This window comes from Melospiza georgiana, chromosome 21 (genome assembly GCF_028018845.1).
Source record: "Melospiza georgiana isolate bMelGeo1 chromosome 21, bMelGeo1.pri, whole genome shotgun sequence".
In the NCBI taxonomy this organism is placed as follows: domain Eukaryota; kingdom Metazoa; phylum Chordata; class Aves; order Passeriformes; family Passerellidae; genus Melospiza; species Melospiza georgiana.
Window position 1 is genome coordinate 189,382 of NC_080450.1, and position 16,036 is coordinate 205,417.

Genomic DNA, 16,036 nt, shown 5'->3' on the forward strand with positions numbered 1-16,036 from the left:
TAGTGTAGTTCTGTGATCTGTCAGGACAGGATCATAACTTTGAGGTACTGTTGCCCCCCACCTCTACACCAAAACCAGTGTTTCTTAGACAGTAACTGTCTCAGTATGTCTTCAGTTTGTATAAGTGTTTTCTTCTGGAATTCCATAAAATGCTGCTATGTGAGGTATCGGGAAATTTGATCTTGAAAGTATCAGGTTTCAGACTTGAAGATAATCCAATAATTATATGGATAGGTAGGAATGAAACTAAGGCTTGCTGAGGCCTCTTCAGTCAAATTCTGATGAGGAAGGGAAAACTCACCTGCATCTTTGAATTACTCAGCCTGTCTAATCACTTGCCTTGCAGCCAAGACAAAGCTTTTTGGTGGCACTGGTGGTATGCTCACTATACTGTGCTCTCAAACCTAGGTAGAAACCATGGCAAACCTAAAGTACAATATATATCAGTGTAAACCAGCAGCACATTCAAAGTGCATAGTATTGTAGGTGTAGGACAGTGTGCATGAAAATCCTTACAGCTTTAAACATGTTGACTATGAGTTGAAGTTGTATATTTATACTGGTTGTTCTCCCAGGTAAGCTGCTATGTCTGATAGTCAACTTGAAGGAGCAGTTCCCAAGACAGTATGTCTCTCTGACCATTCTGGGGTGATGAAGGAGCTGTCAGACATACAGAGCACACTGTGTTTGCAGCTGACCTTGTTGCCTGCAATTTACTGGGCTTGTTCTGCAGATGAATGTGGGCTTGGTGTCATGAGCTGTATGTAGAGAAGCTACTGAGAGAAGGGAGCTCTTGCTTTTTTTGGCACAGATATTTTGGTCCTCACACTGTTTCAGTACTTTCCTTTGGCTCTGCCAGTTCTGCCCAGTCTGCTGTTTCTGCTTTTTTGAATCAAGAAGACAAAAAAAAATGGGTGTAAAGCATCAAGCAGACTTCTTTACCAGTGCTTCAGCTTGATTCTTTTGCAGCAAAGCAAGTGATAGGAGCATTTTGTTGCAATAAGGAAGAGGATTTGTGAATGCATGTGACTGGGAAGGGATGGAGTGGAAAGTGATAAAGGGATAGGATCTGAAAGAGAAAAAAGATGATGTGATAGTCTTAGTACCTAGGCTGTTTTTCCAGCAAGACTGCATGGCTTGCCAGTTAGAAAGAGACTGGAAGCTAAACTTTATGCTACTACGCTCAACTTCCCTGCTGACTTCCTGCATGGTCTGAAAATTTGCCTAGGTGATGCAGTTGCTACCTCAGTAACATCAATAATGCTATTCTCTGAAATGTCCCCTTATCCAAACATAGAGAACTGTTTCAGAATATGCTACATGGTCATTTTTAGTAAAAAAAGTAACAAAAGAATGTGTGTCATGAGACAATGTGGAGCACAGAGCATTCTGTTTTTTCTTTCAGGTCATTCTCTCTCTGGAACATGGGCTGTGGACTCCAAATCTTCATTTCAATACCCCAAATCCAGATATTCCTGCCTTACAAGATGGCTCCCTGGAGGTAGTTTGTAAACCAACACCAGTGAAAGGTGGCCTTATCGGTATCAACTCTTTTGGTTTTGGGGGTGCTAATGCTCATGTCATTCTGAGGCCAAATAAGAACAAATGCCCACCTCTGGAGACTAGTAACATGCCAAGGCTGGTTCAGATTTCTGGCAGAACCCAGGAAGCTGTGGAAACACTAATTCAAGAGAGCAGAAAACATGGAGAATGCAGCCCATTTGTAAGCCTGCTCAGCGACATCTCTGCAGTTCCTGTGTCCTCCATGCCCTTCAGGGGCTACACACTGGTTGGCACTGAAAGTGACATAAAAGAGGTTCAGCAAGTTCAAGCATCTGGTAGACCACTCTGGTACATATGCTCAGGTAGGTGTGCAGCATTGAATCCAGGCTTTTCTATTCCTCTTTAGATCTGGGACTTGAGCAATTGTATTCTGTGCTCTAATGTTATTTTACAGTGTAGCATGAGGAAATATTTTGCAACTCTGTGACGTGTTTAGGAGTCCTGTGTTTTCTGTATTTTATCAAAACCTTCCAACTTACTGTCTTCTGATTATAGTGAAACCCAGCAAATAACAACCAGTGCCCAGTTTAAAGAATGTAAGAAATGTACAATGCTTTGCTCTTAGTTAGAATTCTTTAACTGCCAGAGGAAAGTATGTTGTGTCTGCTCCTGTTTCAGAGTATTACTAAAAGCTCACTTTCTCCTTGCCTATCCTGCAGGCATGGGAACACAGTGGAAAGGCATGGGCCTGAGCCTTATGAAGCTGGATCTGTTTCGCCAGTCTATATTGCGTTCAGATCAGGCTTTGAAGAACACAGGCCTTAAGGTCTCAGAGCTGCTGCTGCAAGCAAATGAGAGCACTTTTGATGACACTGTTCATGCATTTGTTGGACTAGCTGCTATTCAGGCAAGACTCAGTGGGCTAGGGGAGGGGGGTAGTGGACTCAATCTACATAAGCACCTTCTGCTAATGTGTCTGTTTGGCTGGTAACACTTTATATCAATTTATGGAAGCTTGTTTTGTGTAATCAACAAGTGGCAGCTGTTGGAAATACCTCTCTGAGAGGAGGGAGTGCATTGTGCCCTTGGCAGTTTCAGACTTTGCCACTTCGAGGTACATAGCAAACTTTTTGGTATAGATAGTCTTGGTTTCACTGATTTTTTTCTTACAAGATGTTTGGACTAATACTGGTCTGAACTGATTTGCATGTGTTTCTGTATGTATGTGTGACACAGTTTCTTCCATTAAGAGCTTTAGGAATGTCTTTAAGTTTTAGGCAAATGTTTGTGCCAAGGAGCAAGGTTCCATTTAATGTCTTCTAAAATTTGTTCTGAAATGAACTAAGTCAAGCTGAATGAAGCATCTTCATAATTCTGAGTGTCAATGTGGTATTCATGGTTTCTTAATAAACTAGAGGCCAAGCTTTTAAAGTGATCTGGAAAGCTGGTCTTAGCCTCTTACTTTGTACAGATACATTCTTGGCAGCCTTTTATCGTTGGAAATACTTTCTCAGTGGAAAATTACATTGTGAAGAGTCCCAGACAATTCTGGAGTTGCATGATGATTCTTGGGATTGCTTTGAAAGGAGGATGGAGCTGTAGTTGTGGGGAAGAACAAAAGCAGTGAGGCCAAGAATGTCTGAACCAAAAAGTTTATTATGTACTTGCTACGTGTGTGTACCTTTGAGGCCTGACACCTTCTTACTCTGGCATGGAATCTAATTTTACTTCTGCTTGCAGATTGCTCAGATTGATATGCTGAAGGCTGCAGGTCTGCATCCCGATGGGATTGTGGGCCACTCAGTGGGAGAACTAGCTTGTGGCTATGCAGACAACTCCTTAAGTCATGAAGAAGCCATTCTTGCTGCTTATTGGCGGGGACGATGCGTTAAAGAGGCCAAATTGCCACCTGGAGGAATGGCTGCTGTTGGTAGGTACACCCTTACCAAAAGAGTGATACAGGAATGTGCATCTGATCTCTATTGTATGTCATTGGGATAAAACTGGTCTCTGAAGCTATTATGTCTCTAAAATCTTGGCCACTGTATGCTCCTCTTTGTTTTCTTCTGATGTAGAACAGGCTCTTAAGTATTTAAGTGGATAAAATGGTAGTGATCTCTGTCCTGGAATACATCAGGATTTTGGTAACCATCCAAAATTTAAGTGGAAATGGAGAGATTTATTGCCAAGTGACCAATGAAAGGCTTCATAAATAATACCTTAAAACAAGGTAAAAATGTAAAGAATTGGATTTTTTTGCTCTCTATAGATTTGTATCATACACACACAGATGTGTGTGTGTATGTATGTTGGGGGTATTTTGTAATTTTTTTTCCAAAGGAGACTTGTGATTGTCTGCAGGAGTAATGAGATCTGAAAACAGTAAGCCACTGTGATGTAGCGGCCAGCTGGCTAGTGGAATTTACTATGGCCTAATAGCACTTGGGAATAAGCTTTCTCCTGAACAAGCTTTGCTTTGTGTCTGTGTAAGTTGTATCGTTTTGCCTACTGTCAGGTAAAATTTTGGACCCAGCAGTTTTGCTTTGTAGTGCAACTTTATAGTGACTTACATGCTTAAAAGTAAAATAATTATTGGTAGCACTGTTGTTCTTCTGTTTCTTATTGGATGCAGGGTCAATTAAAACCTGAAAACACTTTGGAGAAAAGTTGTTGCAGGTATAATGCTGTCTGTTGGATTAGAACACTTGCTATAATCTCAGATTTCTTAATTTAGGTAATGCTCCAAAGGACTACCTACCTAATTAAGCTTTTTTCCCCCCTTGAGATTAAATAAATTACACTCTTATCATAGAATTTGGAAGTCTACATATAGTATGTTTTTGGTAATCTAATGTTGAGTTCAAGTTCTTCCTGTGAATTGTATCTGTGTAATGTTATGACCAGATGCTTCATATTTAATCTGACATGCCACTAGAGTTACTGATTTGTATGGCTATTTTCTGTCTCTCAGCAATCCAAGCTAGAGCAGGGAAGAGATGGGCTTGGCTCCTAGAAACTAATGGCAACATGAGACTAAACAACCACTTCTGCAGCTTCTTCGAAAGTGTGGGGGTTACCCCCACCTCATTCATTAATGGGATGGTGCAAAGATTGGGCCTTGTGTTCATCTTAACTGTGAAAAATGTTATGGTAAAGCTCTAGGGTAAATATTCTTAGCTTTTGCAGAATTGCTTTGGAGGGGAGAGGGAGGTACCCATCAGTCTCTTGCAAGTATTTCCCAATTTTGCAAAGTGCTGAATTGAGCAGAGTGACTGTGCACTAAATATTTCCTCCTCTTATGAGGCTCATAACTAGAAACCCTTTTGTTTTCCTGTGGCCTTCCTTCTGCAGGTCTGACATGGGAGGAGTGTAAACAACGCTGTCCTCCAAATGTGGTACCAGCCTGTCACAACTCTGAGGACACTGTCACTGTTTCGGGGCCTCTGGTGAGCATGAGACTGACAGAGTGTGTACCGGGATTGTGAGTAGGACCTGCAAAGTTCAAGTTTGAAGAAAGCATGAAGCTTGCTTACAGTGCAGCTGCTTGAAAAGGGGAGCTGATTGAAGTGGTGGAGTGGACATAATACATTGTATAAACTTAAACACTCAAATAGTCTGTGAGAGGAAGTGATATTGGTGCCTCAGTAAGCTAGTAATAAAATGTCTTCTATCCATGGGCATAAAGGATGATAAATTATAAGACTGAGAAGGGCAATAACTTCATCACTGCTGTGGCTTCCCTTAAATGGTAACTGATGAAGGGTATGGAGGGACTACACGGGCATGTACAAATACCTAGTATTTTGTGAGCTTCTCTCTTAGTTCACTTATGTTTTTGTTCTTAGGACTCTGTGAATGAGTTTGTAGCCAAACTGAAGAAAGAGGGTGTGTTTGCAAAGGAGGTGCGCAGTGCTGGCGTCGCCTTTCACTCCCATTACATGGCATCTATTGCCCCAGCACTGTTCAGTGCTCTGAAAAAGGTAATATTGCCAAACCATGACTTGCATGGCTTATGCTCTGACCCCTGGGTTGCCTATAGGTCATTTTCAGCTTGAGGGGACTCCTTTTTTCAGAAGGAAGAGAAAATCTCTTGAAGAACGTGTAGACCTCTGTGAGATCTGATGTTTGAAATCACTTGGCCTGGAGCAGGAGGATGTCCTGAGCAATCAACCTGCAAAAAGGAGGAGCTACTTGCTTTTGCTGATCCTGTTGTTCTCTATGACTTGTAACTCTTTCTCCTGTCCTTCTTTCTTGACTGTCTGTAGGTCATTCCACACCCTAAACCTCGCTCAGCACGATGGATCAGTACATCTATCCCTGAATCTCAGTGGCAAGGTGATCTGGCTAGGAATTCCTCTGCAGAGTACCATGTGAACAACCTCGTGAATCCAGTGCTGTTCCATGAAGGTCTGAAGCATGTTCCAGAGAATGCCGTTGTTGTAGAGATTGCTCCACATGCTCTTTTACAGGTATCCTGCTTGATCATCATGCTGTTACAAGGAGTTTGAAGGTCTGATGACCCTCAAACTGGGGAAGACTGCAGCTTTTTTTTCCCCCCCCCTAGTTCTGAGAGTACTTGTTTCCTTCAGTACTTCTGAGCTTTTCCCAGTTTTAATGCTTGGTTTTTTGTTTGTTTCTTCATGATTTTTTAGGGGGTGGTGTATGTTAATATTAAAAATAAAAAAATAAAAAAAATCCCTAACACACTACCACTTCCTTACCCAGAAATTCACATTACTGCTGCTATTTGTTCCTATGTGCTTCAGATAACTGATAGCCAGCTTTCTGAACTGCATATAATGAGTAAGGAAAGCATTTCATTGTTTGGATCTAAGGGAGAGTCTGTACAAAATTTATGGTGGAGTGAGACATGCAAAGAATTAACAGACCTTCTCTATAAAAAAAAATCTTTTACCATCTGTACTCTGAATTTGGGTTGAGGTTTTGTCTTAAGAGGTGGTGGATAACAGTGGTGTTTTCCCCTCTTCTCCTAGACCAAGTAGACTGAAACCACAGAAGCTTACTTTCTTCTTAAACTCCTTTCTCTAATGAGATCAGATCATTATTCTTTTCTCCCCGCCCTATCAAAATTGATTCTCGTGGAATTAGCTCCATAGTAGAGAGTGCAGAACATGAGGTGCATTGGGAAACACTTGCTCCTCAGGATCAGTGGTGTGGTCTTGTCTGTGTCTCTTAAGTCTCAAGGACTGTCTTTTTTATTTGGTCAGTGGCACGCAAGAGGAGAAGTCTTAGGAAGAATAATAATTACTCATGATCAAGATTAATAGTTACACAGTGCTTCTTAGTTTCAGCCCAGTGTATTTTTACTATGTCATGTTAGTCTTATGCTTTGAAAGTGATTTGAAGGGAGAATCAGGAGTACTGTTTTAAAATTGGGCATATATTTTTTCGATAGAGACTTTATGCCTCATGTTGAAATCATTGAACAATTTTGGACTCTAATGCAAGTGACTAAGACTTCATTGTCTGTGTTTGAAAGTATCCTGATTTTCTCATGTAAAGACCATGGGATCAAATTGAAGAGAAGATAAAAATTGGGTCAGGTGTTCAAGGCTGAGTTTTTTGGTCTAATAGCTTATGCTTGAAAGATGCTCTAGGATACTTCAGACCATAAGGTGCTGCTCCTGGCAAGGGAGTGTGTGCAAGTGGGAGGCATGAGACGGTGACTTAGCAGTTTTTCAAGTGCAGGTTGTGGTTTTACCTCACAGTCTACTTGGGAGTGTTTTGGCAGAATTACATTAATATTGTGTAGGTTCTGCTTCATTAGATGTGCAACAGCTAGGGTTGCTGGAAGGGTACTCTTCCCTGTTAAAGTGGTGTTTGTGCCAGCAGCTAGCACTGAACTCTTGGCACAGATGCATAAGTGGTTTGGACACTATAGACAAAAATTCAGAGACAAAGTAGTAAGTAATGCCTTCCACCAGTGATTTATGGATTCTGCTTGACCAGGCTATCTTGAAGAGAACTTTGAAACCAACTTGCACCATTCTGCCTTTGATGAAGAAAGATCACCAAAATAATTTGGAGTTCTTCCTAACACAGATTGGCAAGATTCATTTAACTGGGTAAGGAGACATGGGGAGGAGGGTAAGTGGGATAACAGAAGGGAATTCAGGTCTCATCTCCAATATACATGTCTTCATATGGAATCAAACACTCCTTCAAGAAACCTTGAAATAAATGGGATGTGCATTTGTGCTTTACATACTTAGCATGCTCACTTGTGAAGTGTTCCTGTGGGTTAGAGACTGCTTGGTCAGGGAAGGTGCCTTCTAAAGAGAAGTCCCATTTTAAAGGCCTAGGAACCTGACACTAGCTTCTGGAAATAAATTTTGCATCTTATAAACTGTTAATTATAAATTTGGCTGCAGTAAGTGTTCATGGTACATCTGACATGGAGTTTGAGACCAATTACTGCCTGACCTCTTAAGTATTATAACCAATTTTTTTTCCTTACTTTTTCTTCCTGTCCCTTCTCCATGTCTTGATTATTTTTGTCTTTTTAGGATAAATGTTCTTGGAAATAACTTGTTCCCATCCATGGAATACCCTGTCCCTGTGGGAACACCTCTTATTTCTCCATGCATCAAATGGGACCACAGTCAGGACTGGGATGTTCCAACAGCTGAAGACTTTCCAGCAGGTTCCAAAGGCTCTGCATCTGCTTCAGTCTACAATATTGGTGTGTTGCTCATTTGGGGTCTGTTATTTGTTTTTCACTTTCCTGCTTTACCTGTGTGTTTCCTTTTGTAATAGTAAGAATAGAATACTCAAAACAGCATCCTGGAAGCCATCCTCTGAAGCTTAAATGTTTGGTTTGGATTGACAAAAACCTTTATCTGTTTCTGAAATGGGATGAGAGAACATGAACAAACCAGGAACCTCTGTTGCTTTAGACTAAGAGTAATTTTAAGGGCTTCATATTGTCAGGCAGGATAGTTGGGGAAACTAGAGCATCTTGTGGATATTGAGGGGGAAAACCTCTTTGTTAGTGTTTTTATTATTTTTCTTTTTCTCTTGGTTGTTTGACAGATGTGAGTCCTGACTCTCCTGACCACTACTTGATTGGTCACTGCATTGATGGCAGAGTTTTGTACCCTGCAACTGGGTACCTGGTGCTGGCTTGGCGAACACTGGCGCGGTCTCTTGGTGTAGCTATGGACGAAGTGGCTGTTACATTCGAAGATGTCACAATTCATCAGGCAACTATCATTCCCAAAAAGGGTGAGTGAGGAGTGCTGATATAACTGCACAACTGTGTAGTGAAGATGGAGGGAGTGGAAGGAAAGGAATGCATGGGAAAAGTGAGGAGGAATGCAGGAGAGAGACTAAAGAGGAGTGCAGCATGACTGAGCAAAGGAATGGGTTCACATAGTCAAGCAGTATGCATTATGGTTGTCTTATTACCTGTTGTGAGTAGTAAGTTTAGCGATAGTGAAGGAAAAAGTTCTGCTTGAGAATGGTAGAGATAAATGACCTCCTGTCTTCCTCAATGTTTCTTGCAGGATCAGTACAGCTGGAAGTAAGACTTATGCCTGCTTCCCGCTGCTTTGAGGTATCAGGAAATGGGAATCTGGCTGTCAGTGGTAAGTGAAGGAAATATAAGTGTATATGTACAATCTTAGTAAATCCATTATTTATAAATAATGGTAATGATCATTATTCTTGTTACTGTGCCCTTCAGGGAAGATTTCGCTCCTGGAAGACACTGCTCAGAACAATTTCCGTAACCAGACAGATGGCCTTCGGACTCAAGCAGACAGGAGCTCAAAGCCTGGGCTCTTGAAAGATGACATTTATCAAGAGCTGCATCTGCGTGGATATAATTATGGACCAACTTTCCAGGGTGTTCTAGAATGCAACAGTGAAGGTAAATTTCCTTTCAAAAGAAGCACAGGGTATCATAATGATGACTTTTAATAATGATGACTTTTAATACCATTTGTATTATAACAGTTCACCTGACTGTGCCTTGTGAGGTAATTATACTTTGTGTGATAGGAGAGAACAACAAAGAGCATTGAGAAAGCTGTTCTTTCCAGTGTAGAACTGTGTGGTGGAATTTACAGGGGAAGCTGGGTACATACACCAAACTTAGCATTAAATAAGCAGTGACATTCTAGCATCTGATGAATGATGAAATAGTGAGGCTTTCTCTTCCTCTTCTGCAGCAACTGCAGGGAAAGTTCTGTGGAATGGGAACTGGGTGACCTTCCTTGACACTCTGCTGCATATGCTGATCTTACCTGAGACTGGCCGCAGTCTGCGCTTACCCACGAGGATTCGCTCGGTCTGTATTGATCCAGTGCTGCATCGTGAGCAGGTGTGCCAATACCAGGACAATATAGAAGGTAATGTCTCTCATGCTTGAACTTCTGCTGGTTGCTTTGACTACTGGGTGAATGTGTGAATTCTGAAGTAGTAGGATGAATTTTGATGAGAGGGTCCTCTTAGTCTCCAAGCTCTTCTGCAACTCTGTAACCTCTCTATGAAAGAGTCCCTCATAGCACTGTTCATCAAATCACCCTGAACAAAATATGTTTTTGTTTCCCAACTTACATTTCTTTCCTGACTTTCAGCTTTGGAAGTTGTTGTGGACCGCTGTCTTGATAGCCTTAAAGCAGGAGGCGTTCAGATCAATGGTCTTCATGCTTCTGTGGCACCACGGCGACAGCAGGAACAGATACCTCCCACCCTGGAAAAATTCTGCTTTGTGCCCTACACTGAGAGTAGCTGTTTGTCTTCAAGTGCCCATCTTCATGCCTATCTGGAGCAATGCAAAGGTAGAGTGAGATTGCTTTCTTGTCATACTAGGAGAGTCTTCTAGCCAGAGAGAAGCTGAATACTCCTTCAGAACATCCAAGATATTAAATATTGGTCTCTGTAGAAGACTTCAGCAAGGGTTCTCTGTATGATTGCTGGAAGCTAAAAGCTAGTTCTGCTTGAGCTCTCTAGAATGTGAGAAAGAGTAAAAGCCATGAAGAGGGACATCTTTCCTTCTATAACAGTCAGATGTGGTGTTAGATGGCACAACCCCTTCTGCAAGCAGAGAGACACAAATCATCTTTAAGGAGAAATCCAACCTAGTTGCTTTAGACACTGACAGGAGAGCTTACTTAAGTGAGTTTTTAACCTTGGTTTGTTTTTCCTTGTGAACTGCTACGATAGGCACTTTGACTGCAGGCACATATCCAAACAGGGAAAATGATGTAGTGAGGCACACATCAAAGGAATTGTTTGCCACAAGAATAGAATAGGAGCAGTTCAGTCTGTTGTGAAACTGGTAGCTAAATATATTGTTTTTTGATGGGGAGACATCCACTAAACTAATCACGTTAAGTGCCTTTTCATCACAGAGAAAAATGTTACTTTTAAAAAAAATTTTTACTCTAGTGATGAATTTTGCTTCATCTTGAGAGAATAATTTTTTTCATTCTGTATTGGTAGAGTGTCTTCATGCTTATCCTTAGATTTGACAATAAATTCTAAAGATTTCCTTTTTTTTTTCTCCTTAGTTTTCCCCTGCAGCATCCAAATACTGTCCCCAGAGCATATTTTTTCTAGGCTGTGGTGGGAATATTTTATTTTTTGTAATCCAGTTCCTGATCCTCAGTCAGGATTAACTATTTCCCATCAGTTTATAAAGCAAAAGGGCATTTTAGTATATTTGTATCTTCAGAAACTTAAAATTTTCCACCACAGCTCCCTAAATCAATCAAAAGTTTTCTGTTAGTTGCCCTCTTTAGTCAGTCTTACCACAGGTAATTGTGGGGGTGTAGTTTGTTTGACTACAAAGCCTACTTATTTGGGGCAACTACTGCACAATACATAATTATGTGAATGTAAGAGGCTGCACTGTATCTGTGTGTCTGGGCTAATGATATAGGATGCTGTAATATGATGCTGTAATATGTGGTGCTGATCAGCTGGTGTAGCAAATGGAGGCAAGGAGGAAAAGAATTCTTGGAAAATCTTGCCTCTTTCTTTCATTTCTCCCTTCTATTCCATAGGTCTGATCCAGAAGTTACAGTCTAAGGTGGCAGTGCATGGGGTCAAATTAGTCATCCCTGGAGTAGAAAATGCAGTGGCTGCTACGGGGTCCTCGTCCACACAAAAGGGCCTTCATCATATCCTCGCTGAGATCTGCCGTCTGGAACTGAATGGAAACCTCCATTCTGAGCTGCAACAAGTTGTGATTCGAGAGAAAATGCACTTCCGAAATGACCCTCTTCTCAGTGGATTGCTGGATTCTGCAGAGTTGAGGACTTGCCTGGATGTGGCATTGGAGAACATGATCAGTCATAGGATGAAGATAATAGAGGTTAGTTGGAAGCCTGGGATGGGACTGTAGCTAGTGTTTCTAGGCCTTCCAGTAACCTGATTACATACTGCTGTTGTTCTGGTTATAATTCTGGATATCAGTCATGTTTTGATTTGGTTTCTGCTTTTCCTTCCCCTTCTTTTTCTCACAGGCTAATGCAGGAAGTGGACAACTGTTCTCTCGTGTGAAAAGTATTCTGAATGCTCAGCCCCTGTTGCAGCTGGACTACATTGCCACTGACTGCATCCTGGAAAACCTTTCAGCTGTTGAAACAGAGCTACAAGATGCTGGTGTTGTCTCTAGCCGGTGGGATCCATCTAGCCCTCCCTCTGGAAATCTGACCAATGCTGACCTGGTGGTATACAACTGTTCAACAAGTGTTTTAGTGAATACCACTGAAATACTCTCTAATTTGGCAGCTGCTGTGAAAGAAGGAGGGTTTGTTTTGCTACATACTCTTCTTAAGGGAGAAACCCTTGGAGAAATTGTCAGTTTCCTTACAAGCCCAGATCTGCAGCAGAAACACAGCTTCCTAAGTGAGGTAAGCCTCTTGGAAGGACAAATACTTTCACCATGGATAGTCTGAGTCTGCTGCTTGTAGATGCCCTGATGGTAAATGTGTAGTAGGCATTGCTTGCATGCCTTTCCATTGAGGACTTCTACAGAAATATCTAATGAACACTTCTTAAGAAGAGAGGACTTGCAAATTACTACATATTAGGTTGAGAGAGTAAACTGTAGGTTCAATCAGGAAAGCCTTTCTTAATGCACTGAAAATTATTAATTATCTTTTGTACATCTGTCCAATCTGTATGAAAACACTGGCCAGGACAATTCCTTTATTGTTAAAATCATGTTGCTGGGTGGGGTACAGCTCTACCACTGTAGAATCCTGAAATGCTTCGGTATCAGACTATCTCTCTTACTTTTGATACTGCTGCTTAGAGTGCGATTTTACAAGCTAGTAATTTCTTCTAATGTTAAGGTCCTCCCAGAAGGAAGGCTTTTCTCTTGTATTTTTCTTTTCTTCCTTTCCTCTTCCCTATGTTATCTGATCCCATAATGAGATACAGTATAATAAGCCCTGAGAAGCTGGAGGAGGGAGAGAAGAGTGTCAGCATTGTATCTTCCAACCAGTATAACATACAGATAAACTAATGCCAAAGCTGGTGCAAGAGGAGGAGAGTGAAAGGCAAGGGTAAGGGTGGAAACTGGGGCATCATCTTCTCTTGACATCTGTTAGACCCAGCAGTAATGGAAAAATGCACCTCTACTGAACTTACCTATTTTTCCTGATTTGAGGGGATGCAGCCTCTCAGCTCTCTTCTTTTAGAAAAAGAAGAGAATAGCGCTTCCAAGAGTTTGGGTTTTGTTTATAATTCTGGGGTGGGGTTGTTGTATTTTGAATTTTGCAATTACATGGATTCTAGCCCTTCCTGAATACATTTTTTCAAGGGGATTTGAGAAGAAAGGTTAAGTTCTTTGCTGTGAATCTTTCCCGGTGAACAGGAGGATAAAGAGAAGGCACTGAGATGCTACCAATAACAAAAACCAGAAATTTGTCATTAGTATCAGTAGCCTGGTATTAGCAAATCCCTGGGAGAAGATATCTGTCCCTTGAATGTTCCTTCTCTGAAGGAAATTATACAAGCCAGGCAAGAGTGTGCAGGACTTACATAGTTCTCAAAGTTTTCTAGATACAGACACTGTCTTTGGACCTTGATATAAGGGATCACACTGTAAAAACCTTCTGCTGGTTTGTGCCTGGCATAGGAAAAGCAAATGGATGCTTTTCTGAGAGACTGCATTCATCTTTATTTCATTCAGATAGTAATCCTCAAGTGTTTCTGGATATGCCAGACATGCATTTACATTCTTTTATTTTCCTGAAATGCCATTTCAGTGTAACTTAGACATATGGGTGCTTCTCCCCATCTCTGTGCAAACAGGGCTTATGTGACATAGGGTCGTAGACACATTCAAATACACTGTGGAATTTGGTGGTATGGTTACAGCTCAGGTTTTTGTTTCTTGCACATCTTCTAGTGTGCTAAGACTGGTTGCCTAACTTGGACTTTGAGGTATTTGTACTCCTACTTTTGGAAGATCCTTTAGGGAAGAAGGAGTAGTCTAGATGTGGATAAAACATTGTTATGTTAATCAAACCTGTATTTGTACTGTGACAATACAGAGCAAGTTTTCAAGAAAAAGCAAGAAAAATTGACTTGATTTTGCTGTTAATTTTGTTGCTTTGCCTGTTTTGACAGGCACAGTGGGAGGACTTATTCAGCAAAGCTTCATTGAATCTTGTTGCCACAAAGAAGTCATTCTTTGGCTCAGTTATTTTCCTGTGTCGTCGGCAAGCTCCTGTCAAAACACCTGTTTTTCTGCCAGTAGATGAGACGAACTTTAAGTGGGTTGAATCCTTAAAGGTGAGAATTCTTGTGTCCTAGGTATCTGAATTTCCAAATCATTATACTTTCTGAATGAGATATTTAGTAGTGTTCAAAGAAGAATGTGCGTGTGTGTGTTCAGTTACTTTTACTAAAATAGAAGTTACTAATCTCTGACAAGGATATGAGGGCTATTTTATTTGCAGTTCCTGGTAAAACAGTTTGGGGTTTGTCCTGTAGGAGATCTTGGCTGACCCATCAGAGAAGCCTGTGTGGTTGACTGCCACCAGTTGTGCGAACTCAGGAATTTTGGGAATGGTGAACTGCCTTCGCCTTGAAGCAGAAGGCCACCGAATCAGGTACGCGAGCATGCCTTTGAGTCACATTTGGGAGATGAGATATTTGTGTTAGCTTCTTCTCAGACCTATAGCAAAATAAACAAAATGACAACTCTTGTCTTCAGGTGTGTGTTCATTTCCAACTTGAGCCCTTCATCTGCTGTCCCACCCACAAGTCTTTCCTCTCTGGAGATGCAGAAGATTGTTCAGAAGGACCTGGTGATGAATGTGTATCGTGATGGAAAGTGGGGCTCCTTCAGGCATCTTACATTGCAGCAAGGTACAGTCTTTGAGAGCTGAGGATCACTTGCAAGGCCTTGAATCTGAATGAACTTTGAATAGAAAATGAGTAGCTATTGTTCCTATGGTTACCTTTTATTATTATTTTTAATTAACAATTTATAATTCTTCTGTTTCAGCTCAAAGTGAACAGTAGAACATTGTGGTGCTAGAAGGGATAGGCTATTTAGGGCATCAGTAGTATTGCAAAGCAAGAAAGGGCTCTCAGGATAGCAAATGGAGAAGGAGGTAGAAATTGCACAAGGAGTTTACTCGTTTTGGAAAGCACGTACCTTTGTTAATATGTCTAAGTTCTTACTGTTCCTTCTTCTGCAGCACAACCTCAGGAGCTGACAGAATATGCCTATGTGAATGTGCTAACTCGTGGAGATCTCTCATCTCTTCGCTGGATTGTCTCCCCACTTCGACACTTCCACACAACTGATCCCAATGTTTTACTCTGCAAAGTCTATTACGCATCTCTCAACTTCCGGGACATTATGCTGGCCACGGGGAAGCTTTCTCCAGATGCTATCCCTGGTGAGTTAATGTTACACTAAAAGGATATGTATTGTGGTTCTAGAATTAATCTCTTGATTGTTAGTTATGCACTGGCTAGACTGTATGCCAGAAAGCATGCTTTTGAGAAGGAAGTACAACTGTGCTGCAGGGCTGTACACCAAAAGGTTCCCAAGTTCTACTTCCAGTTACAGTTCCATTTTTTTCCAATTAACAAACTATGCTCTGAGAAGTGTTGCTTGCCACATTGCACAGATACCAAATGTGAGATAAAATATGTTGATAGAGGTTCCAGAGATGGGCATGGTAAATACCAAGGTGAGAATGTCGAAGTTGCCTTTTGCCATGCTGATGGACGCGCTTGAATTTCAGGGAGGAAAAATGCACGATGAAGTAATTGCCTGTTTACGAAATGGAGGTAGTACTAACTTCATAGCGAGTTAAAAATTAATGTAATGTGTATGAAATGGTTTTAAAATATGTATTTAAAAGAGAGGGGATGGAGCATGTTAAAATTTAGTGATTTGAGTAGGGCTGGGTTTCCTTCATGGCTGAACCACTTGGCATAATGAAAGTTGCCTCTGTGCATGGCAGAAGGTTGGAAGTAGATGATCTTTAAGGTCTCTTCCAACACAAGCCATTCTATGATTCTATGACTGACA

General features: G+C 41.2%; 1 protein-coding gene across 1 annotated transcript in view; it reads left to right on the forward strand.

Moving 5' to 3' along the window:
- Positions 1-16,036, forward strand: part of FASN (fatty acid synthase) — a 41,641-nt gene that overhangs the window by 12,194 nt on the left and 13,411 nt on the right. The window contains exons 9-27 of the mRNA XM_058038541.1: positions 1,406-1,865; positions 2,223-2,410; positions 3,244-3,433; positions 4,855-4,949; positions 5,349-5,483; positions 5,769-5,972; positions 7,474-7,589; positions 8,031-8,206; positions 8,557-8,748; positions 9,030-9,110; positions 9,209-9,394; positions 9,696-9,875; positions 10,104-10,307; positions 11,535-11,845; positions 11,997-12,386; positions 14,113-14,277; positions 14,479-14,597; positions 14,702-14,856; positions 15,192-15,395. Of these exons, the coding sequence (XP_057894524.1) occupies positions 1,406-1,865; positions 2,223-2,410; positions 3,244-3,433; positions 4,855-4,949; positions 5,349-5,483; positions 5,769-5,972; positions 7,474-7,589; positions 8,031-8,206; positions 8,557-8,748; positions 9,030-9,110; positions 9,209-9,394; positions 9,696-9,875; positions 10,104-10,307; positions 11,535-11,845; positions 11,997-12,386; positions 14,113-14,277; positions 14,479-14,597; positions 14,702-14,856; positions 15,192-15,395 (3,751 nt within the window). The remainder of the gene's footprint in view (positions 1-1,405; positions 1,866-2,222; positions 2,411-3,243; positions 3,434-4,854; positions 4,950-5,348; positions 5,484-5,768; positions 5,973-7,473; positions 7,590-8,030; positions 8,207-8,556; positions 8,749-9,029; positions 9,111-9,208; positions 9,395-9,695; positions 9,876-10,103; positions 10,308-11,534; positions 11,846-11,996; positions 12,387-14,112; positions 14,278-14,478; positions 14,598-14,701; positions 14,857-15,191; positions 15,396-16,036) is intronic.